Source organism: Spironucleus salmonicida, chromosome 1, assembly GCF_000497125.1.
Source record: "Spironucleus salmonicida strain ATCC 50377 chromosome 1, whole genome shotgun sequence".
NCBI lineage: Eukaryota > Fornicata > Diplomonadida > Hexamitidae > Spironucleus > Spironucleus salmonicida.
Genome location: NC_090596.1, coordinates 588,932 through 611,877, shown reverse-complemented (window position 1 = coordinate 611,877; position 22,946 = coordinate 588,932). Strand labels below are relative to the sequence as shown.

Sequence of the window (22,946 nt, the reverse complement as noted above, 5' to 3'; positions counted from 1 at the left end):
CCCAGCAGGAATTGAACTATCGCCTCCTCTTTACCTACACACATTTTCCTTTACATATCCCAACACCCAAATTGAACCAATAAATCTCACCTGTACATTTCTCTCATTTAAATCTTACATCGCCCATACCCATAAATCCCCTCCTCATACCACTTGGATCAGCCCATTCCTTACTAAAAACATCGTCTTCGGTCTTGAGTTCGGCCTCCTTAAGCCTTTTCTACCTGTCAAATGCGTACTTCATCGCTTCTGCCTTCATCTAGTCGTCTGAACCACGTGGTGCGTACGTTGCAGACCTGCTTGGAATAACTTTTATCGTAGTATTGTCGCTACAGTTCAGACATTTCAGGGTCTCACCGCGCGAAATGAGTGTCTTGTTTGCAAAGAACACTGCACCAGCCTCAACATCGAAAAAGTTTGCCTCGTTGAACTTGCCAAGCTTATACTCTTCGAACTAGTCGAAAAGCTGTCCTAGAGGGTCATGCGCTAGACCGCCGGGGTAAGCTATTATGAGGGTCCCTTTCGCGAATTCTAGCAAGTTAACAAAATCCATTGTAGATAATGCATTATGCTGCGCATGCTACTATGTTAGAACATCAACTTTGGCTGCAACTTCTCTCAGGAGCTCAATTGCCTTTTCGGACGGCTGGTGCCCACAGCGGTATTTCTGGGTGTCCATATGTGGGCCTGGGGTCGGTTCACCTGATTAAATTTCCTCGAGTCCACGTGCCTCCTCAGAGCGCATCAGACCATGCGCTGCTAGGTCTAGGAAGAGCTGCTTGGCCGAAATAAAGAATGATAATTAATTGACCATTTCAAGGGTAGTTTTAGTTGCCTCCTCTGTAGAAACTGTTTGGGAGATTTCAAAATAGAAGTAATTCTGTGAATCAACAGGCTGGACGTTAAAGAGCATTTGGAGAAAGTAAAATTTAGTCGAGTAAATTACATTATTTAGTATATAATAATAAAGGGCATAGTTTCCATCCTAGTATTTTATTCAGAAATGAAACTGGACTCATAGACGATTGCAAATGAAATATTACAACAAAAATATGATCCTAGGATATAGCATTTTATGCCATCAGAAGTAAAGCCCGTTAAGAGAGTTCGTTCCTAAGATGAAATTACATCTGAGTCAGAAGCGAGATATGGAATTTGGTGATAAAGAGTTAATATTGTATTATATAATAATTTATATATCAGCTAACTTGGCCGAGAGGTTAAGGCGTAACGTTTAGGCCGTTATGTATGTGAGTACGCGTGGGTTCGAACCCCACAGTTAGCAATTTATATCTCCAGATAATAAAAATGTTATATAAATATAACAATATTTCAAGAAAACCTATACAAGATAAATTTAAAAATTTAAGAAAAAATAATAATATATTGTACCAAATTTGATTAATTCTCTCAGTTGTCTTTTCTAATGGGAGTAGCAATTTAGACATAAACTAATGAAAATACATTATCTTTAAAATAGACAATTGGACATGAAACAATATATGATGATTCATAACATATAGAATCATCATTTGCTATTTAAACATTACATAGAGCAAGCCTTATTTTTAAATAACCTGTTCGGTACAAAGCACGAATTTCATCAGCCAGTTCAATAATAGCAGAAATTTCCACTGATGGCGAATTTGATGAATGGTATTGATAGCATAGTGAAATAGTTTATATAATGTAGATATTCTATAAAGTATGCTAAGTATATTTCATATTATTTGGATTGCCAAACTCACTATTATGCTCGATTTTCGACTCATATTAATAAAATTTATAAATCAAAGCTTCTTATAAATTGTAGTAGTTAATTTTTCCAATTTATTCTTAAATTACTTAAAATTTTCAATAAAGTCTAAAACCTCTTATTACTTAACATGTTAATAAGCCAAAATTATAGCTTCTATATCTATAATATTTGATAATATCAAAGTTTTAATTTCTTTTTTCTCCTAAATGGTTAAAGTTTTTAAATTAACTTTACCATCTGAAATTTCACTAGATATTGAGACTTTTGTTTGTGATTCGTATTCTTAGGACTAAACAAACTATGGTAAACTACTAGTATTAATATTCTTCAATATTAGGTCTTTTTCACATGGTTAAGTAACTGAAGGTTATATGAGTTAATTAAAATCAGATTTATCCTAATTTTGTTTATTTTAATATAAACCATTTTATATAATAGGTTACTATTAACTATCTTAAGTATTAAATTTATTCTAAAGATAATCTTATGCACTGTCTAGAGATGGAGCCAATATTTTAGGTAAATTGCATTAGTTTAAAAGCGCAAGATTTATTGAATCATTATCTAAAGGTTATGGTTATCTTTGTTCTTTTTCAAGATTATCTTGTTTTTCCATTTCTATTTATGTTTCTTGAAGTAGCTGCTAACTAACCGGTTGATTCTATGTATTAGAATCATCTATCATTATTTGCATTATTTGATTTACATATAATTCACCATTTTTATGAAGCAACGGTGAACCTAGTCGACTTATTTAATTTCTCTTATGTTTAGTAGTTTTTTGTTTGAATAGTTATATCGATTTTTGGTTAGGCTCTTATGACTGATATTAATTTTATTAAGTTAACTGTTATTATACATTATTTAACCTTGGTTATAGATCTTGTATCATGTCTACTTTATCATATTTTTCTTAAATAAGTTTCAATGAATTTGATGTATTTTATTTGTTTTCTTAATTTAAAAGACGTATGGTAAGTTCTTGATCTTATTCGTGAGACTGTTAAATTTATTACGATATGATAGGGTGTTTTAAAGATTTCCTTTAATAACGTTCTGTTTACTAATAGCAAGAATCTAAAGACTCTTTGATGAAGCCCAGAATTTCCAATAAATTCTACGATCTTTTAATCTCTAAAGTAAAATGATTTTTTGTCTAATTTATAGACTCCAATGACCAGCAATTATAGTTAATCTTAGACTGAGGCATGTTTATCTTTCTTTATTTAATATTGTTATTAACATTCTTAAAAAGTCTCAGTATCGCATACTGTGGTAAAATTTCGTTCAATTTTTAGGTTTAAAGAAGCGTTTAAGCTATATCTTGATCTTGTTAAGAGCCACTTAGCGAATATAATGCAGTACAGTATTTAATAATTTCATCAATTTTATACTTATCGTTTGGTTTATAAACTGATATAGGAGCTTCTATCAGAGTATTAGACTTTAAAATTTATGAATTTAATATATATTAGTATTACTATTTATCCTCTTCGTATTATATATCTTGACTCTCCTAGATCCAAGTTTATTTCACTTGTGTGGCTAAATTTTTTATGTATTTATCAATATCGTTTCCGTTACTCATTAGAAAGGCAATTATTAATAATTTATATATAATTTATTATTTAATTTATTTAATGAATAAAATTACAGTTCCTAAATTAATTACTTATCATTATAAGGTTAAATTACTATTTATATATAGTAGTAATTTTAGAAAATATATTAAGTTTGATGGTCGGTAGTTTACTTGAACCTTAATTTCTCAGTAAATTTATGAACTGTTCATTCACTTATCTAGAATTCTTTTTCTACATCTAAATCTTGTATTAGATGCAATAGAGGCGGTATACCGTCTACTGGTGTGGGCTGAGCCGAAATTTATTCATACCTTAATTCCATTTTACAAAATAGAAACGACAATTTATTATTATTACATAGTGTTATAAAAAGTAATAATTATAGAAAATATAATATATACGATAAATATATTAATTTAATATATAGTTTGTAAAGTTTAATCAATTCATATTTATTTTAGGAACACTAAAATTGTTCAAATTAAAAAACCATAAATTATGTAATATTATTCAAAATCTCCAAACGTTATTCTCTTAATTCCAAACGATCACCTAATCCTTTTGTACCAAAATACCTGCAATTTAGCCCTAAACTTAGGCAAACTCTTCATATTCGACTTTATTTAGTTCTAATATATTAATCTTGACCAATTTTCCTCCACTACATCCGCATAAAAACTCGTCATTTTTCAATAGTTCTACAAACAAAATATTATCGTTATTATGTAAATTAAAGGCTTTTCCAACACCAAATTCACCAATTTTCTCACAAATTCGGCACCCAATTCCAAGCATGAAAACAAACCTATCAGAAACAGCAAAATTTCGAGTCAAAAACGTCGAGAATGAAGCGTTTTGCTTCCTTAAAAATGGGCCATGCAGGGTGAAAAGAGGCCCTACTGAAAGTTGCTGCACTGGTAGTTAAACACTAAGTTTTTAAGTGGAAACAGAAGTGGAAAAAGATAACACATTTGGTGTGATGGCAAAATGTGAAGAACTTGGAGAAGTGAATACACAGTCTGCTGGATCATCTGATGCATAAATCTAAACATTTTCCTGAAAAATTCGTGTACCTGAAATTCCTGAAACTATAAGTCGAGGTCCTGAAGCGTGTGCAATTTGGGTGCCCTATACATTAAGTTAGGAAAAATATACATATTTGTCGTTTTCAATCTTGTAAAAGTAAATTATTTCCTAAGTTATCGCGAAACAGTGTGAAATAGTTGGTAATAACATGTCCACTACCTCTGGGAGAGGTTCAACAATAATATTCATATTGGAATGAAATGGAAAGCGTTAAAATAATTAAAAATATATAATAATTCAGAAACTCACTCTAAATTCTCCTTCTCTGATATCTCCTTAAGTTGTTCCACCAATCTCTAAGTCAATGAGGTAGTTTCTTTCCTTTTTATAAATAGTGTCATTTTCGGCGTCAAATGCAGTTTTTCTTTCTCTAGCGTAAAATCTCATTGTAATGATTAGCATTGCAAATACCATTAAAGAGCTAACAAAAATATTTGTACTAGTTCTTCGTATTTTTGAAATATTGATTTCAGAAGTAAATTAAATATTAGCATCGGACAATCCAGCTTATGAAACAACATAAAAATCATCTAAACCGGTTATACATGTTCCTCTTACTTAAATTAGATCACAAAGAGTAAGATTAAGTTTATAATTTGTTACCGTAAATATACTTTTATCTTATAGTTCCTGAAATTCTGAAGAGAAGGTACCATCTCTTTCCATTTTTATATAGTTTAGTTTTAAAGGGCCTACAAATGATTATTCAATCTAAAAATTAGGTTATGGCTTAATAGCATAGCATATATACTGATCATATTCAGAAGATATTCCGGAATAACAGAAGGTTTCTTGAGAAGGATTTTCTACTTTAGATATAAAAAATGTTGGATCTGCATTTTACTATATTGTTACTATATTTTCGATCGGTGAACTAGATAAATCATCATAAATAAATAAACCAACTGTGAGAAGTAGCACAATTGTGTCAAATACTAATTCTACTCTTCTATTTTTTTATTCAGTAAATCTGTTCATTGTTATAAACTTAATTATCCGTATATTATCCGTATATTATTATTTATACTATCTTAATTTTTTCATTAAATTTATTATTAACCAAATCCTGATTTTATAAATAGCATAAGATTATATATTTGTTTATATTTTATATGTATATAAAAATGAATAGTTTTGAAAAATTTATAATTCATATAAATATGCCATTAAAATCTCTTATTGCATAATGTAATGAAATTTTAGATCTTGTTTCATTCATTTTTAGGTCCTCATGTATATCAGCTATTTTTCCAGAGCCGTAGCTGCAAGAGAGCTATGACTTTGAGTACGTGAGCTTCACAAAACCGGACGTGGACCTCATCAACCGCCTGACAACCATTGTCTCGGGCGTCTAGGTCATAGCGAGCGGCAAGCTCAGCGCGACACTTTTTTCCAAATTCTAGAGAAATTTCACGTACCTGAGCATGTTTGGCGGTACTACGCTCAAAGAGAAGGCGGAGCTCCTCATCCTCTCGCTGTTGCTTTCCTGCTACCTGGGGTACCGGACCCAGCTGACCTCGCAGAACTAGTTCTTCGCCGAGTTCCCCACAGTGTCCCTCACGGCACTCCTGGAGTTCCGAGGGCCGCGCTCTCTGGGGGTGCTGGAGGAAAAGTTCGGCAACGGCCCGGGGGCTGCCAAGCAGCTATGGGACGCCGCACCTCGGCCGCCGTTCACGCAGCTGCTGCAGTGCAACGCTGCCGATCATACCCAGATGCAAAAGAAGCGCGAGCTCATCTCGCTGTACCAAAATCCTGACAAGTCGCTGAAGCGGATGACCCTGCCAGTGCTGTCCGTGTTCATTGAGAACCTTACTGCGTGCAAGCTGGACAAGATCGAGGAGGCTTTCGCGGGGCGGACGCTGCACTTGCTGAAGAAGATCCGGACCGAGATCGAGGACTGCAACGAGGGCCAGGCGTTAAAGTATGCCCAGCAGTTCGTTCAGATCCGCGACCTGTAGCGGGTCCAGCGGTGCGACGATTTTCGGCGCCAGATAGAGATCAACTTCCCGCTATCGAAGTTTTACGAGGATGAGGGCGAGCTCGTACAGAGCTGCCTGAAGATCGACTTCGCCCGGGTGCGCCAGTTCGGTTTCTACAGCCAGATCGAGGCCTTCCTGCACTGCGAGAGCGCCCGGGAGCTTTTAGTGGGCCCGCGCGTGCTCTATGAGGAGTTCGTGCTGTCCTGGAGCCAGGTGCTGGGCCTGATCCGGCTCTGCCAGAAGCTGGGCGCCTTCTGCCTAGAGACCGTGGACGGCAGGTACACGTTCGCACCAGAGGTCGACGTGCTCGAGCAGCTCAAGCTGGTGCTCTTTGGCCCGGCGCCGGCTGACTCGCGGCACTTAGACCAGCAGCTGAACAACATCGACCTCGACGTTCTGAAGCAGTTCACGCAGCACCCATTCCAGGCGTACGTGTTCTTCGTGCGGAAGATGCTCAAGACGGCGCTCCGGACGCAGCAGTTCGCTGAAATCGCGAGGCACGGCCTGGTCATGCAGCAGATGCACGAGTTCCGCTCGCAGAGGGCGGAGGAGCTGGCAACGGTATTCGCGCGGGACCCGGCGGAGCTTCAGCGGCACCTGGACGAGGGAACGGTGCTGCCGTTCCTGCTCCAGCTCGACAGGGTGAGCTGCGGGAAGTGCCTCGCGATGCTGGACCTCTTCGCCCTAGAGCCGAGGAGCGGCCACTTCCACGCGCAGTCCAAGCAGCTGAGCCGGCTTCTGGACGGGCCGCAGCTGGCACGGCTGGTGCACGTGCTCAACGAGCAGAGCTTCGCGAAGATCAGCCAGGTGTCGAAGGGGGTGATCCAGCTGATCCCGCCCAGCACCGCACTCGACTCGCTCCATGCCACGATCCAGAGCTCGCGCGCAGTGTCGATCCAGAACTAGTTCCTTCGGTTCAACTACAACGTGCTGGCCAACTTCAGCGCATTCGAGGCGGAACAGGTCCAGGCCAGCTACGTGCAGCTGGTCAACTTCTGCATTAGTGTGCACCTGAAGAACTTCGAGCAGCTGGAGGCCCGGCCGTACGACTTCGGCGACCTGCTGGTCCAGTTCGAGTTTGCGGAGTTCGAGTGAGGAATCATATAAACTCAACTCCCAGCCACTGCACGTCGACCATCTCCAGCCCGGCCTAGACGAGCGTGGTGTCGGCTGGTCTGGAAAGAGCGTGCTTTTGAAGACCATCGTAGAGGACCAGCCTACCGTCCTGAAGTGCGAGCGCGATGTAGTGGTACGACTGTCGCGGGGGCGAGTCGGCGCTAGCGGATGAATCCCTCAGTGCATTCTTCCTAATGCGAATCTTCTCGTGGGCGCCGGCGTGTTTTATATGGAGTTGCTCAATTTGCCCGACACTCTGGATAGACCTAGTTGCGAGTATCTGCCCTAGCAGCTTGTTGGACTTGCCCTGAGAAAATAGAGCGTGAAGGATAGCAATGTCGGCGCACGCGTTCTCAATAGTCTACTGTATGGTATTTACCTGAGTTTATTGGAAGTCTTATACTATTTTATCACGAAGATCCCAATTGAAGATTCCTATCAAGACGTTAGCATTCTGGGATTCGTCATATATATCAACCACGCTCGTATCGAATCCTAGGTCTGAGAAATATGCCTAGAATACCTCTGGTGTATTTTCACAAGTCACCCACTATAATTTTATATTGTCTGATTATTTTTAATTTTCTGATGAATTTAATTATTTTGACTAATCTTGTCCCATTTCTGAATATAGGTATCTCATATTAATAAATATTAATGTAAATATGTAATAAACTTAAATAATTTTATTTAAAGATATCTTAATCGTTACTTTCCTGGTTTAATAAGTTTTAGAAATAAAAAATATTGAAATTATAAACATTCTGCATATTATTGACTTCCTATAAAAGAAATATTATATGGTTATTTTTATATTACCACTTCTTTTATATGTACACCTAACATCAACGTCCAGAAATTCCAACAGGTTAAGAGAGTTTTATATTTTAAATTATAGACATTCATTAGTAAGATTTAGCCCCAAATACTACTATTACTATGTTTGGAGTAACTGATGCAGGAAATTCAATTTCAGTAAAAATATAAAACTTTTAACACTATTTTTTATTAGGTACTAATAATTTTAAAACTGAAGCTGAAGTAACGTAATTCATTAAATCTAACAACTAATAAAATTTTATGGTTGTTAAACTTGAGAATCACAGATCCATATATAAAAATCATCATCAGTTTTCTAATTTTTTCAAAATTTCAGCTCCTTAGTCATCTCTTCTAGCAGGTTTACGAAATTTGTTCCCTAAGTAGCAGTAGTTTAACACTGAAATTGATGATAAAACACGTTTTCTTGTAGATGCGAATTTAGTTGGATGTGGATGGTGCAAAGTTAATAAATTTGCAATTTCTCAATAGGAAAACTGCTAAATAAATATCACGGCTAAATTTGAAGATTTGTAATCTTTAGACTAAATAAATAATGCGTAAATTCGTATTTTAAGTTTCGATATTGAATGTGTGAGCTATTAGGGATTTCCAAAAGCTGAAAGAGAAGAAGATCAAATTATAGATATAGGATGTGTAAGCTGTATTTAGGGTAGTCAATAATCAGAAAATATAGTATTTGCTTTAAAAGAAGTATCATAATTAAAAACTGGTAGAATTATTTGGTTCGAAACAGAAAGAGAGGTTTTACATGCTTTCTTTCAATATATAAAAGAGTTTGACCCAGATTTGTTAACAGGATATAATATTGATAATTTTGATTGGCCATACGTATTTAAAAGGGCAGAAATCAATAATGTTGATGTTACATTTTCAAGATTTTCAAGTTTTAAGGCTAAAGCTACACCAAAAACATTTACTAGTAACTAGTTAGGTACCAGGGAAAGTTATGATATAAATATTCCTGGAAGAGTATCTCTAGATGTTTTACCACAAATTTAGTTAGGTTTCAAGTTAAGAAGTTACTCATTAAATAGTGTTTCTGCCGAATTCTTAAAAATGCAGAAAGATGATGTACACTATTCCATGATTACCCCATTGTATAATGGCACTCCATAGGATAGAAAAACGGTTGCTTAATATTGTTTAAAAGATGCATAATTACCTATTTTATTATTAAATAAGCTTATGATAGTATTTTAAGTATTTGAAATGTCGAAAGTTACGGGAGTAACATTAAGTGTTTTAACAAAATAAGGATAATAAGTTCGAATGGTTTCACTATTAGCAAGGTATTGTAAGTAAAATAAAATTCTTATACCAATGCGTATTCGGTCTGGTAGTTCTACTGGTTTTAAAGAAGATGGAGATGAAGAAGATGAACTGGAAGGAGCAACCGTATTAGAACCTGTTAGAGGTTACTATGATAAAAATACACCAATTTCAACTTTAGATTTTTCGTCTCTGTATCCATCTATTATTATTGCTCACAATCTGTGTTATTCAACATTAGTAGAAGCAAATAACTTTGATATAACTTATTTTAATAAAACAACTGGATTAAATATGAGTTTTGAGGAGCTTTTAAATTCAAGATATGTTACAAAAACACCTTAGAATTTCTATTTTTTAAATTAGGATATCGAAGAAGGGTTACTGCCAATGATATTAAAATAACTACTGACTGCGCGTTCCTCAGCTAAAAAAGATATGAAGAATGCTAAGGATGCATTAGAGTTAAATGTTCTTAATGGTAGACAACTAGCTTTAAAAATTACAGCAAATTCACTTTATGGATTTACTGGGGCTCTATAAAATGGTAAATTACCATCTATTGAAATTTCATCATCGGTAACCTCATTCGGTAGATAAATGATTGAATTTACAAAAAATTAAGTAGAGCAAAACTATATAAAGGGTACAGAATTAACATTAGATAACGATGAAAAGATGGTCCTATCATCGTCAGCATAAGTTATTTACGGCGATACAGATTCTGTTATGATTAAATTTGGTGTGAAAACTCTTGAAGAATCTTTTAAGTTAGCGATTCATGCTGCAAAATTTGTTACACTAAAATTTAAAGCACCAATCAGTCTAGAGTTTGAAAAGGTTTATTGCCCATATTTATTAATAAACAAGAAGAGATATGCTGGTTTGTATTGGACAAATTTAGAAAAATATGACAAAATTGATGTTAAAGGTCTGGAACTAGTGCGTCGAGATAATTGTTAATTAGTACCTATAACTATGAAACGGGTATTAGAATTTTTATTTTTTGAAAATTCTCCGCAGGGTGCAGTCAAATTCGTAAAATCAGTTGTATAAGATCTTTTAACAGATAGAATTGACGTTCAATTATTAGTCATCAGTAAATCTTACTCATAAGCTATGAAGGACTATAAAAACACATCTCAACCACATTTATCAGTCGTTACTAAAATGATGTAAAGAGGTCATACTGTTAAAATTGGAGACCGAATTTAATATGTAATCACTAGAACGAACGATAAAGAGCTCTATAAACGGTCAGAAGACCCATCTTATACTGTTAAAAATGGATTGCAAATAGATACTGACTATTACCTCCATCAACAACTGGAGAAGCCAATTTCACGTCTTCTAGGACCCGTTTTGGCCCCAAAGTTATCTATTGACGAAGCCGAAAAAGAAGCCTCGCGTGTTCTTTTCAGCGGCCTACACACTCTCTTCACTACTAAGTCCACTGCCGCTGGCATCAAAGGCCTAGGAATCAAAGTTACCTAAAAATGCATCATCTGTAACAATCCATCATAGCAAGGCTAAATGTGCCAAAACTGTGTTAGCGACATCCCAAAAATTTAGCAAAAATACGATCTGATTGTTAACTAATTGCGCGTGACCGAATTTCGTGCGAACTGCATCGGCATGGAATGCTTCTAGTGCCAGCAAGGCATAAAGGACATTGAAGACAACTGCGCTAATAACAACTGCGAAATTTACTTTGCGCGAATGAAACAGAAAATGGAGTTAGAGCGGTTAAAGAAACTTCTAGAGCAACTCGAGGACTGCATGTGAGCGATTTGACCATTCAGATATTTGTTCTAAAGGTAGTGTTAAGCGGCGGTCGTTTGTCCAAAACTTGGGGAGTTGCATAGATAAAGTTTTGCGGCATATGGGGGCACTCTTTAAGGACTCTAGATACGTATCTGGCAGTAAGTATGAACAGAAACAAAATCAAAAATATGTTTAGAGTGATATTTTTTGGAAACGCTCGAATTCTGGTTATTATAATAGGATTTCCGTGCTATAGAGATTATGGAAAGCTATGAGAACGCGCTACTACGAAAATTAGTTTTGAGTCAGAAACACACGCATATTTTACCGTTTGTAAGTTGAAACAATGGTTTACATCAACATCTTAATTATGGATAATAATTGTTTCCTTATTCTTGACGTTTTTAGTTATAACTTCAAATTTCATAGTGTCATGGTCGAATTAGGAGTATTAAATTATGACAGGTCCTACTATTTTTTAAAAAAGATGCTCATCTGCAAAATTAAGATACTAGCAAATATAGATATCATAATATTCGTTTGCTTTAGAATAGCAATATCTTTATGGTGTAGGATTTTAAATATAGTTGGCATAAAACGTTGGATTTGCTGATAAGGATAAGATTACTTACTATTAACTGGTATTTTCTGGCAAATATAAGATAATCGAAATAGTAGTTATGAAAATTATTAGTATAGAGTCTATTGTAATTTAGATTATCTAGTTAACATCTATTTTCATTTAAATCTAATGAGTTAGTAACATATATAATAATATATAGTAATATTCATATTCTGCCAATTTATTTTATATTAATAAATAAAGTATAACTATCAAACATTTTTAAGAAACTGCAACAGTTCAAAATTTATAGTGATTCTACGTATTATTTTCATTATTTCGCCATTTATGTAATAAATTAAGGAATAATTTTTCTATGTAGCTATATGTAGGCTGAGTAAAATAAATACCTCTTATTATTAAGATTATTTGAGATATAAAATAAATCTTAAACATTTAAAGACTATTAACTTTCATGAGACAAAATCGAAAATAATTTTTTGTGTGATGTTGTCTAAACACTAAAGATTCTATATTCAATACATAACCGTTTCATTAACCTATTATATTATAGTCATTAAGCAAAATCATTAATATCAACTGTAATTTTACAAGGCGTAAGTATTTAGAATAAATTATAAATTTATGGTACATATTTGCTCTTAATAGTAGAATATGTTGTATGTGTTAATAATGCATATAATTTTCATAAAAAGTATTTTATAATTAAACTAATAAGTTAAAGGTAAGTAATAATGTTATTTTTTAAAATATATTATCAAGATAAATATTTTACTCATTAATTTACTTGTACTACCTCCTAATAAAGTGAAATAAACTTATAGATAAATTTTTATATACGTAAATAACTAACTCTCAGTTTAAGAGAATTATTTAGCATTTCAAATTACTTATTCCAAATTTATATTAAAAAGGGAATATTAAGAATATACGAATAAAGGCTAAAACAAATTTTTAATATAATAATTGAACTAACTGGTTAATTGATAAGTAAAAATATATCATTATATATTTTTGTAATGTAAATAATACAAGTATTGTTTTAAGATTTTAAAATGTATTACTGATAAATTTAGTAAAATAACTATGTATCAAAATCATTTTAGTATAATTAAAAAAAATATTTACTGCTATCTAGTGTTTATTATATTACTAAATAAAAATAATATGATTGATAAATAAAAAAAATAAAGATATGAATAAGAACTTAACAAAATAAATTTTCCCATTCCTAAAATATTTGAAATAAAGTCTATATTTCAGTTTTAATCTATTTATTATGTTCTTTGAGGATTAAGGGATAAACTGCAGATTAATCTATTTTTATATATTAAGGAATGTAGTTTTCTTCAATTCTTTAGATTAATTAAATATACTACTTTTATGTTTATAAAATTTTTAAACAATTAATCTATATTTATTACATCTATTATTATTACTTATATTTAAAATGTTGAGTGTTATATCTAAGATTATAATCTCGCATGAAAAAGAATTTAGTCTTTTATCTATTTATCATGATGATATTTTTGTTGTAGCTAATGATATATATACCACAGCTCCTATAATTAAAATAGTTGGCTTTTATGGATATATTTAAGGGTAAAGTTTTATAATTGATAATATATAATTAAATACAATGGTATCCAATAGCGAGATGTTTGAAAATTTTAATGGAGTTCTAAGTAATCTAGCTCTAAGATATGCAATATTTAACACTGTTGTAGTAACTAATTTTTATGGTGTATCAAAAAATATTTAGGGGTCAATTTAAAATTTAACTATAACAGCAATTGTTATAATGGGTGGATCTACTTCTCAAAATTATTATTTGTTAGGTTATACTGTTTTTGCTAGTATTAAAAGATTATGGGCTTAAATAGAATTAATAAATACATTACATTAACAAAAATTATAAGCTTCATTTGCTTTTTAATTTAATGCTCACCTTGCGGATTCAACATTTAAATCATCTTTTTCGTCTGATAATTTACTTAATAGTTAATTTTATGCTTTATGTACATTAAATAATGCATTGTTTTCTTCAAATATTACGATTAATACAAATTTCAAAAATATATATCCTCTTGATTAAAACATATCATTAATAACAAAATTGCAAAAGTCATCAATGAGTAAATATTATATTTATGCTAATATAAGTCTAGATAATAATTAAAAAGACACATTGTCAAAAATATTTATCATTTCAGAGACTATAACGAATGGTTTTGTAATATATGAATTATTGATAACATGTTATATAGATATGAAAACAGATATTTAAACAGACGTTTCTTTATTACCTGGTAGAATGGATGTTTAACTGTTATAATCATATATTAAGGTCACATTAAAATTATAATTCTAATAATAAGGCAAATTTTCTTTGTTTATGGGTAATTGTAATCAATTAACTATCAGAAATACATCTTTCATATCTAATATTACAAGACTTTAGAATAGTAATTATTCTACAATTGCGTGGTAGTTAGATAATTCCATTATTGAACAATGCTCGTTTTATATTTAGTGTAACATAAATACTGATAAAAACTAATATGTGTATATAACTGGAATTAGTAACAAAGCTATGAATACTAATATTAGCTGCACAAATATGTATTTTTATATGTTTGATGAGTTTTAATAAAAGTTTATACAAGTACAACCTATTTTTTAGGAAGGGAGAAATGGCAAAATTTAACTATTAAGTTCATATTTTTTTATAAAGTAAACTTAAGATATTAATTCCTGGTAAAATTTCAATGGGTTTATTGCTTATTCTGATTAAATGATAATATAAAATTGCATTATAGTTTTAAATTTGACATTAAATATTGGTACTAGCAATAAATTATGTATTTTATCAGAAACAGCACACTAAAATAATTTTGAGAATATAAGCATTTAAGTTTTGGCTCATGTTGTGTATAGTTATTACTCATGGGCAGCTTTAGGAGAAAATATTTCAAATTGCACGTATAAAAATATTGTTATTTATGGAGATATAAAGATGAATTAAAATAATTATTATTAGCCTATTACAGTATTAGCTGTTATTATTAAGAATTCCATAATATAAAATATGTTTATGGATTATGATGTGATATCCCCGGAAGTATTTTCTATGGACAAATTATAATTCTTAATTCTAAATGATAGTGGCGATACTATTATTAATAATTTTATTTATGTTGGGTTTTATTTTAATTCAACACCATTAGCTTTGTATAAACCAGAAGGTGTACACAGTGGCGTTAGGAATTCTCTATAAGCATATGTTATGTATTCAGACTAATTAAATAGATACACGTATAGCAGTGATAATTAAGTATCCATAAAACTTGAACATCTTAAAAATTAAGAATTCATGAAAAATATTAAAATGTATAACTAAAAAATTTGGTATTATACACCTAACGTAAATAAAAATCTTCCTAGATTTGATTTTGTATTTTAGACTAGTTTCTGGAAATTTGAGGCTTATTCTGGATTTGAGACATCAAATACGGAGCTGATTTCAGGAAAAACAACAGAAAATCATTTTTAACCAAAAAATGGCCCAAACTTATGTTAAATGGAGTGCTAAGGTAAATAGTCATTCTGGGATCAGATTCCATTATGCAAATATGGATTTTATGGAGCATTTTGTGCAATTAACTGTGTAGATAATCCCTGTTTAAATGGAGGTTCCTGTAGCAGTGGATAATGTAATTGTATCAATGGGTTCTCAGGTCAGCTATGTGAAATACCACACTGTATTGACTGTATATTGGGATGTTAACTAGTTATTGGAGATACTTATTAATGTGGTAGGTCGTGTATCATGGGAAAAAGCTGTATATAGGGAAAATGCATAAATGATATATGTGTTTGCAATTCTAATATAACATCGATACCTAGTAATTATGCAAAATGTACTAATACTAACTCATGTATTTTTAAGAAATGTGACAGTTTTAGTGTTTGCATCGAAGACAAATGCCATTGTAACCCAAATACAGCCATAGAAATAAATGGTATCTGTCGCTAAATTGCTTTTCCAGAATTAGGATAATGTGGAATAATTGACACTAGATATGAATGTATATCTTGTTTAAAAAATAAAGAGTTGCCTCTATGTATAGATTGCAAAGCTGATTCAAAAATATACAACAGCACTTGTTATCATAAATGTAATGATTGTCCCGGTGACTGTATAAATATTTCAGAAAATAAAATTCATTGCTTTTCTTGTCTTCAAAATTTGTAGATTCCAGATTGCATTTTATGTATCACAGGATATAAAAAAACTGATGGAATATGCCGTGAGATAACGAATACAGATAAAGGAGATTGCTGGTTTAAGGAGAAAATTATCATGTGTGTTAAATGCTATCATAATTTTAATATGCCAGACTGCCTAACATGTCCTGAATCTAAAATTGAATACAATAATTCGTGCTATGTAAGATGCTAAGAAAAAGATTGTAGAGGTACTAACTGTTTTATGATAACAAATACATAAGCATAATGTGCAACTTGTACTCTAGGTTACATGATGCCTTAATGCCGTTTATGTATACCTGGTTATATTTTAATAGTTACGGACTGTTTGGCACTAATAAATACTAATAAAGGGATATGTTGGAAAAGTTCTGATAGTATTATGTGTCGTGAGTGCTATCATAATTATGAAATGCCATCCTGTAAAATATGCATAACAGGTTTTGTAGAAAAGAATTTGAAATGTCTTGCTACTTGTCCACCGGATACATGCTTTGGTGATAACTGTCTGATTAACGAAGATGGTTCCTATACGTGCGATGTTTGTTATTCAGGGTTCGTAAGCCCCAGCTGCGCGAAATGCTAACTTGGGTTTATCTTAGTTAATGGAGTTTGTCAAAAATCGGTGAACTCTGATCGAGGCGAGTGCTACTATGTCGGTATCATTATAGAATGTAATATATGCTTCAATGGATTCAATATGCCTACATGTGAAACATGTGCAGACGGTTTCAAAGAGATCTCACTTAAATGTATCGAAATATGCACTGTATGTAAGGGTATTGAGTGTTTAATCAAGCAAAATGACGATAAAATATGTATTACCTGTAATACTGGCTATAAAATGCCGAGTTGCGTAGATTGTTAAGATGGATTTATATAATTCGAGGACAATTGTCATAATAGATTACCAATTCCACATGGAGATTGCATTACTAAGGATGGCAATGCATTTTGTATATCATGCGACTTGTATTATGTGACTTCAATAGACAACACACAGTGCCTTTTAGAGTGTTCGTGGATTACTTGCATTTTTGGTATATGTCATCCAGATTAAGTTTGTTAGTGTACCGGTAATGTTATCGGAACGAAATGTGATTCGTGCATACTGGGTTACGGATTGATATCCGGATATTGCTACAAAATTTATGAAAACTCTAAAGGAGATTGTTTTTATAGAGACGATTAATCGATTTTTTGTGTTAGCTGTTATGCTGGATTTGAACTTTCGGATGATAACGCTTACTGCTTTTAGAAATGTATGGCTAGTAATTGTGCTCATGGAAAGTGTGTTCCTGGGAAAGGATGTCTTTGTTATAATGGATATTCGTTAGAAGATGGATGCTTAAATTATCGTTGTGATTTTGATCTTATAAAGCCTTGTGCAGACCTAGGTAGATGCATTAATGGAAGTTGCAAATGCTATGCAGAAAATATATTAATTTTAAATACATGTTATAGATGCGATAATATAGTTAATGGAAACTGTAAATATGAAGGAATTATATGCTACAAAGGCTGGAAAGGATAAAAATGTGATATTTTTGAATGTAGAGATGACGTAAATGCATGCAAAACGACGTTATTTGATAATACATGCGAAGGCCCTTAGTGTAGTTGTGCTTATCCAAACCAGTTATATACTGGAGACTGTCTAGAGTATTGCGATCTAACACAGTTGATTCTATATACACACGTGGCGCGTACTAATATAGTACATATAGCGTTCGAAACTGAGCTGGTAAATCTAGCATCAATTTTGAAGAAGCGTCCTAGTGGTATATCAGTAAAGGATAGCTGTATTTTGGGATGTTTAGCTTGTGAATATATAGATCGCCAATTTAAGTGCAATCCAGGCGTTTAGTTTACAAAAATTCATATCGCTGGATCTACTTTGAATACATGTTCTGGCTGCAAACCAAATTATAGCGGAGATCGATGCCAAGATTGTGATACTCTCAGCATTAATAAGAATGGCGTGTGCTACTTAAAATGTCAAAATTGTAATGGAGATTGCTATTTTAATGATTATAATAATATTGAGTGCTCGTCTTGCTATCCTACATTTTCGGGTCCCGATTGTTAAATTTGTGACTTAGGATATGTTATGGTCGGAACGGATTGTTTATAAAAGTGCGAAACGTGTAATGGGGACTGCTATTACAAGAAAGGTGGAGTATTCTGTCAAAATTGTACAGAGGGGTATGATTTAGCATCTATTTGTTAAGGTTGTATAACTGGATATCATAAATATTAGGAACAGTGCTTAAGAGTTTGCGATACTTGCGATTACGGCACCTGCTTCTACTACCAGGACACCGTCGTGTGCTCGGCCTGCCACAACGGTGCCGAGCTGTCGCAATGCTAAAATTGTAGAGAAGGATTTGTTATTTACGAAAAACATTGCTACCCTTTAATACCAGGACTTGATTGCATATTGTTAGAGGGAGAAAAAATTTGTATATCATGTAAGTATGGTGAGCTTCTTATATAGAAAAACTGCTATCCGGTCTGCTCTCTGCCATTTTGTATAAATGGTTTGTGCTACGAGGCACCTGAACCAATTTGTACATCATGTTACCCAGATATTTAAATGTAATCAAATGGGTCATGCTTAGAAATAACACTCCACGAAGGGGGGTCATGCACAGTAGATGATTAACCTATATGTAATTGTTACGAGGGATATCAAGGCTTGTTATGTGAACAATGTTAAAATGATACTTCACTTGTTGAAGATAGATGCTTTAAAGATTGTAGTCTAACACATGAAACATGTTTTGGGAATTGTTAAATTTCTTTCGCCTTTAACCATACAAAAATATTATGCTCAGAATGCTAAGTAGGTTATACTCCACCTGATTGTAAATAGTGTGCTGATGGATTTAAATTTGACAGTAATAGTGAATGTAAGCTCTGTGATATAGGTTGGATTAACCAGTCCATGCTACCAGCAGAAGTAGCTTATGTACTTGGAGAAGGATGTTACAAAAATTGCTCATTTTGTGAATAAGGAAACTGTTGGTTCTAGGGACCTGTCATAAAATGTGCATATTGTTATCCTGGTTACTCAGCTGACGATAACTGCTAGACTTGCGATATTAACTATGAGTTTATTGGAGGAAGATGCATATAAACTGAAGAAATTTCAGCTGGAATATGCGGTGTTTATTCTGAACCCGTCTGCATATCTTGCAAATCTGGAAAAAATCCTCTAGTTTGTAAAAATTGTCTAACAGGGCATATAGAATATGCTAATTAGTGTTATAGACCAATATATTTTTTATCCGGAAGTTGTATAATGTTAGAAAATAATTAATTTAAATGCTTAGATGAGGCTGTGTGTTTAAAAGGTTACTATGTTGGCAGTCAGTAATATTGTACTGAATGTGGTTCTTATTACATTTTGGTTAACTTCACTTGCTGGATATAACTATAAAAATACGAAATGCTTTACTCCGGACGTTGCTACTTAAATGTAGCTACCGAAGTAGTAAAATGTATTCAGTGCGATGCCGCTTTTATAGGGATTTATTGTGACCAATGTAAATAAAATTATATTCAATGTAGAGATTATTAATGTTGTCAAATTGCGGAGGAAAAAATAAAGACGGGAATATGTTATAAAGAAATTGATGGGTCTTATTTTTGTAATACATGTGCTACAGGGTTTTATATGGTACAATCATTATGCATAGGACACATACCTAATAAATTTATTTATCTTTGGTTTCTTCTGCCTTTAATTGTATTAACTATAATTATTTTAATAGTATCGATAGGAAAATCACCTAAGTTAATGATTTTCCGACATAAAATACGCAGTAATGTAAATAGGTTAATATATGACTTTTTTAAAATTACCTGTGGTATTTTTCTTTGTTAAATAATAGCACTTTGCGTAGCTCTTTAGGATACCTATGTTGATGACATACATTTATACTCAGCATCTTTAAGTATTGGATCTTTCCCTTTTGCCTTTTTACTATTCTTCTTAGAACCGCCAAATTTAGGAATGTTTTATTACCATAAAATTTCAGACTTCTTTATGTTTCTATTTGGAGCTGGGCTCGATTTTATGTTTTAATTAACTGTGTATAAATTGCTCCCATAAGCAATGTCAGTTTCCTAAACGATATTTAAATGCTTTTCAGCACCATTTTCAATGCTACTATTTACATTCATTCTAAAAATGAAGTATAAATTCTCATAAATGATATTATTATTTGCTGCAGTATCTCTTCCATTATATTTTGCTTTGAAAAATGCATTTAATGACGTTTTTGATAATCCTTATTAACTTAATGAAGAATCTATATTATCTATTATAGTAGCAATATTCTAAACTATGTTTGCTATACTATGTGAAGCTTTTTAGATATTATTCTTACAAAATATACTTGGAGCCTATTCAGAAGTTTAAGTAATGATGAGACTAGGGTTTGCATTCTTTTTGATATATTTCTTACATACACTTCTTAGTTTTAAAGAAATTATTGATTCTGTATCTAGTTAGCAAAATAATCTTATTATTGCGGTAGTATTAGTAGTAGTTATGAATGTCCTTATGCCGGTAACTTTAATATTTATTTCCCCGTTAGCAGTCACATTTAATATGGTAACATCTGCTGTATGGGTGGAAATCATCAATTCGTTATCAATTGGGGTTCTATAAGGACAGAACCTATATCCAGTTGACATATATCCTGTTACTTTTTGCTGTGTAATGTTTTTGGCGGTTTTTTTCACTCTTGTAATTTACTATTATATAATGGATTATTAATTTGAAAAGTTTAATTAAGATATAAATTCAAAGAAAGAGAAAAAATCTTTTATTCCATCATTTTTAGCATTAAAATAAAAGTAGAGACATGCTTATAAAGCTATGAATGGAATTAAGACAATTAAACTTAATTAACTAAAAACATTTGTAAAAAAATCTACAATATAAAGTAAGGAACCATAAAATACTATTAAAGATTTTGTTTGTGTAGATATTAAAACAGGATAATAAATTGCATTTAAATAACCAAGGATACATAATTCTGTTGGTTAATATAATCTACCGACTAATTAATAAAACACGCCTCCCATTCCTCATTATCCGTAGATAAATATTCCTAAAGCAAATCAGACTATATAACTTTCAACCACAACAGAGGGATCTGACTCATTTCTTATTGATAATGATTCATGATCTACTTCAAATTAGTCTAAAGTACAGTGATTTAATCCTAACTTCTATAGTATTTTCAAATAACATCAAAAGCAGTTATAATTATTTGAATTATTATAAAAATCTAATAAATTCATTTTTAATATTAATTTTTGGTCAAAGATGATAATATAATATAATATAGTATACTTGCAAATGTAGTAATAATGAAATTAAAACAAAAGAATTCTCCTATCAAGCGTTATAAAATTGTTGGAATTTTAGGTAGACTCTCAACACTGACATTTTTTACGTTAATGGTAATCGCATATCTGGTATTAGAGTAGTTGACGTGTACATTCTCTTTCTACACTCATACTCTGGCTGTTCGCAATACGAGGAGCATGATAAAGTAAACTGATGTTATCCCTTAGATAACGTATTTCAATTTCACAGAAACCATTTCCCCGCTACAGGTCAATCTCTAGTAGGAGAACTTCCCAGTTTTCATTCATTTGGACTCTGTGGAGCATACAATTCGTATTTCGTCAACGGAAAAGGACGAGGTGCAGCTGCTTACAAAAACGGTTAACCGAGGTCTAAAGTACCCGTACCCGCAGTTTTCAGCAGTGTTCTTCGATGCCAAGCCGACGCCTCCGCTATTCTACGCGAACTTCAGCCTAGTTCCTAGGCGCCCGCTGGTGTGTATTGCGGAAACAAAAGCTGCCTGGAATGCCACTTTCCACATCGGTGGAAAGTTCGTATCGGCCGGTATCCTGCTCTCGAGGGCAGCTGACATTATCATCGAAAACGCCAAGTTCGATGCGCCGGTCATACTCGACGCACAGGATGCCCTGGATATCCACGTCGCCAATTCAATCGTAACTATCGATGTGCTAAACGGCAAAGCCGTCACTTTGACGGTGCGAAACTCCACTGTCACCATAGCATGTGCTCCGTCTGACAGTACCCCGTGCTCAAACTTTACTGACTATACTTTCGATGACTCCACGTGCCGGAGGACATTTCAGGCTGCCGTTTCCGCCGCGTCGCAGCAGTCGGTAACGGTCCCGATTTCGCGTGATATTGATGTGGTTTACACGCGCGATGCGGCTTCGCTGGTGCAGGTGGATTGCGCAGATCTGCACATACGTGAAAAATGACGATTCACTAAAAGGGTTGTTTTGACCAAAGGGGTGATCAGCTGCAGTATTAGGGGAAACATGTCGTTGGAAGTTTCTAAATTCGAGAGGAGTGACGTGTGCAGTTAATACGGGGATGTGGTAAGTATGCTAGTAGAGCACATAAATAAGAAGGTAAGAGATTGAGCCTGCAATAAATTTATAGTGCTAATAGCGGGATGCCGGCTTATGAGAATTTATTGTTATGATTTCACTTGCTTAAATTTACTGATTATTTAATCATTCTCAAATCGTCTAGAACAGGTATAATTGTTATTATTTTAGTTAAAAACATAAAATTTTGAGGTGATAAACTGTTGTATCGATTTCATAGAATAAGTGCATAGCAAACGGAA

General features: G+C 33.1%; 10 protein-coding genes and 1 non-coding gene across 11 annotated transcripts; 5 read left to right on the top strand and 6 right to left on the bottom strand. All coding sequences in view use genetic code 6, as the record gives it.

The window, feature by feature from the left end:
• Positions 1 to 103: 103 nt before the first annotated feature.
• SS50377_20334 (uncharacterized protein) lies at positions 104 to 913 on the bottom strand (the record flags this gene model as incomplete). The annotated part of the gene is made up of 1 exon (XM_067904277.1): positions 104 to 913. The coding sequence occupies one exon, from the start codon at positions 911 to 913 to the stop codon at positions 104 to 106; it is 810 nt and encodes a 269-aa protein (XP_067767759.1).
• A 289-nt stretch (positions 914 to 1,202) lies between these two features.
• Positions 1,203 to 1,285, top strand: SS50377_t20013. The gene has a single exon. It is a non-coding gene; the product is annotated as a tRNA-Leu (tRNA).
• Positions 1,286 to 1,790: 505 nt separating this feature from the next.
• SS50377_20333 (uncharacterized protein) lies at positions 1,791 to 3,347 on the bottom strand (the record flags this gene model as incomplete). Its single annotated transcript, XM_067904276.1, has 1 exon — positions 1,791 to 3,347. One exon carries the CDS (start codon positions 3,345 to 3,347, stop codon positions 1,791 to 1,793), a length of 1,557 nt encoding a protein of 518 aa, XP_067767758.1.
• Positions 3,348 to 3,852: 505 nt separating this feature from the next.
• On the bottom strand, positions 3,853 to 4,617 carry SS50377_20332 (uncharacterized protein; the record flags this gene model as incomplete). The annotated part of the gene is made up of 1 exon (XM_067904275.1): positions 3,853 to 4,617. The coding sequence occupies one exon, from the start codon at positions 4,615 to 4,617 to the stop codon at positions 3,853 to 3,855; it is 765 nt and encodes a 254-aa protein (XP_067767757.1).
• Positions 4,618 to 4,665: 48 nt separating this feature from the next.
• Positions 4,666 to 5,406, bottom strand: SS50377_20331 (uncharacterized protein; the record flags this gene model as incomplete). The annotated part of the gene is made up of 1 exon (XM_067904274.1): positions 4,666 to 5,406. The coding sequence occupies one exon, from the start codon at positions 5,404 to 5,406 to the stop codon at positions 4,666 to 4,668; it is 741 nt and encodes a 246-aa protein (XP_067767756.1).
• Positions 5,407 to 5,588: 182 nt separating this feature from the next.
• Positions 5,589 to 7,502, top strand: SS50377_20330 (uncharacterized protein; the record flags this gene model as incomplete). The annotated part of the gene is made up of 1 exon (XM_067904273.1): positions 5,589 to 7,502. The coding sequence occupies one exon, from the start codon at positions 5,589 to 5,591 to the stop codon at positions 7,500 to 7,502; it is 1,914 nt and encodes a 637-aa protein (XP_067767755.1).
• A 4-nt stretch (positions 7,503 to 7,506) lies between these two features.
• On the bottom strand, positions 7,507 to 8,145 carry SS50377_20329 (Ubiquitin carboxyl-terminal hydrolase family protein; the record flags this gene model as incomplete). The annotated part of the gene is made up of 1 exon (XM_067904272.1): positions 7,507 to 8,145. One exon carries the CDS (start codon positions 8,143 to 8,145, stop codon positions 7,507 to 7,509), a length of 639 nt encoding a protein of 212 aa, XP_067767754.1.
• Positions 8,146 to 8,354: 209 nt separating this feature from the next.
• On the top strand, positions 8,355 to 11,420 carry SS50377_20328 (DNA polymerase; the record flags this gene model as incomplete). The annotated part of the gene is made up of 1 exon (XM_067904271.1): positions 8,355 to 11,420. One exon carries the CDS (start codon positions 8,355 to 8,357, stop codon positions 11,418 to 11,420), a length of 3,066 nt encoding a protein of 1,021 aa, XP_067767753.1.
• Positions 11,421 to 11,433: 13 nt separating this feature from the next.
• Positions 11,434 to 12,141, bottom strand: SS50377_20327 (uncharacterized protein; the record flags this gene model as incomplete). Its single annotated transcript, XM_067904270.1, has 1 exon — positions 11,434 to 12,141. The coding sequence occupies one exon, from the start codon at positions 12,139 to 12,141 to the stop codon at positions 11,434 to 11,436; it is 708 nt and encodes a 235-aa protein (XP_067767752.1).
• A 1,036-nt stretch (positions 12,142 to 13,177) lies between these two features.
• SS50377_20326 (Transmembrane domain-containing protein) lies at positions 13,178 to 21,451 on the top strand (the record flags this gene model as incomplete). The annotated part of the gene is made up of 1 exon (XM_067904269.1): positions 13,178 to 21,451. The coding sequence occupies one exon, from the start codon at positions 13,178 to 13,180 to the stop codon at positions 21,449 to 21,451; it is 8,274 nt and encodes a 2,757-aa protein (XP_067767751.1).
• A 185-nt stretch (positions 21,452 to 21,636) lies between these two features.
• Positions 21,637 to 22,572, top strand: SS50377_20325 (uncharacterized protein; the record flags this gene model as incomplete). The annotated part of the gene is made up of 1 exon (XM_067904268.1): positions 21,637 to 22,572. One exon carries the CDS (start codon positions 21,637 to 21,639, stop codon positions 22,570 to 22,572), a length of 936 nt encoding a protein of 311 aa, XP_067767750.1.
• Positions 22,573 to 22,946: the final 374 nt, after the last annotated feature.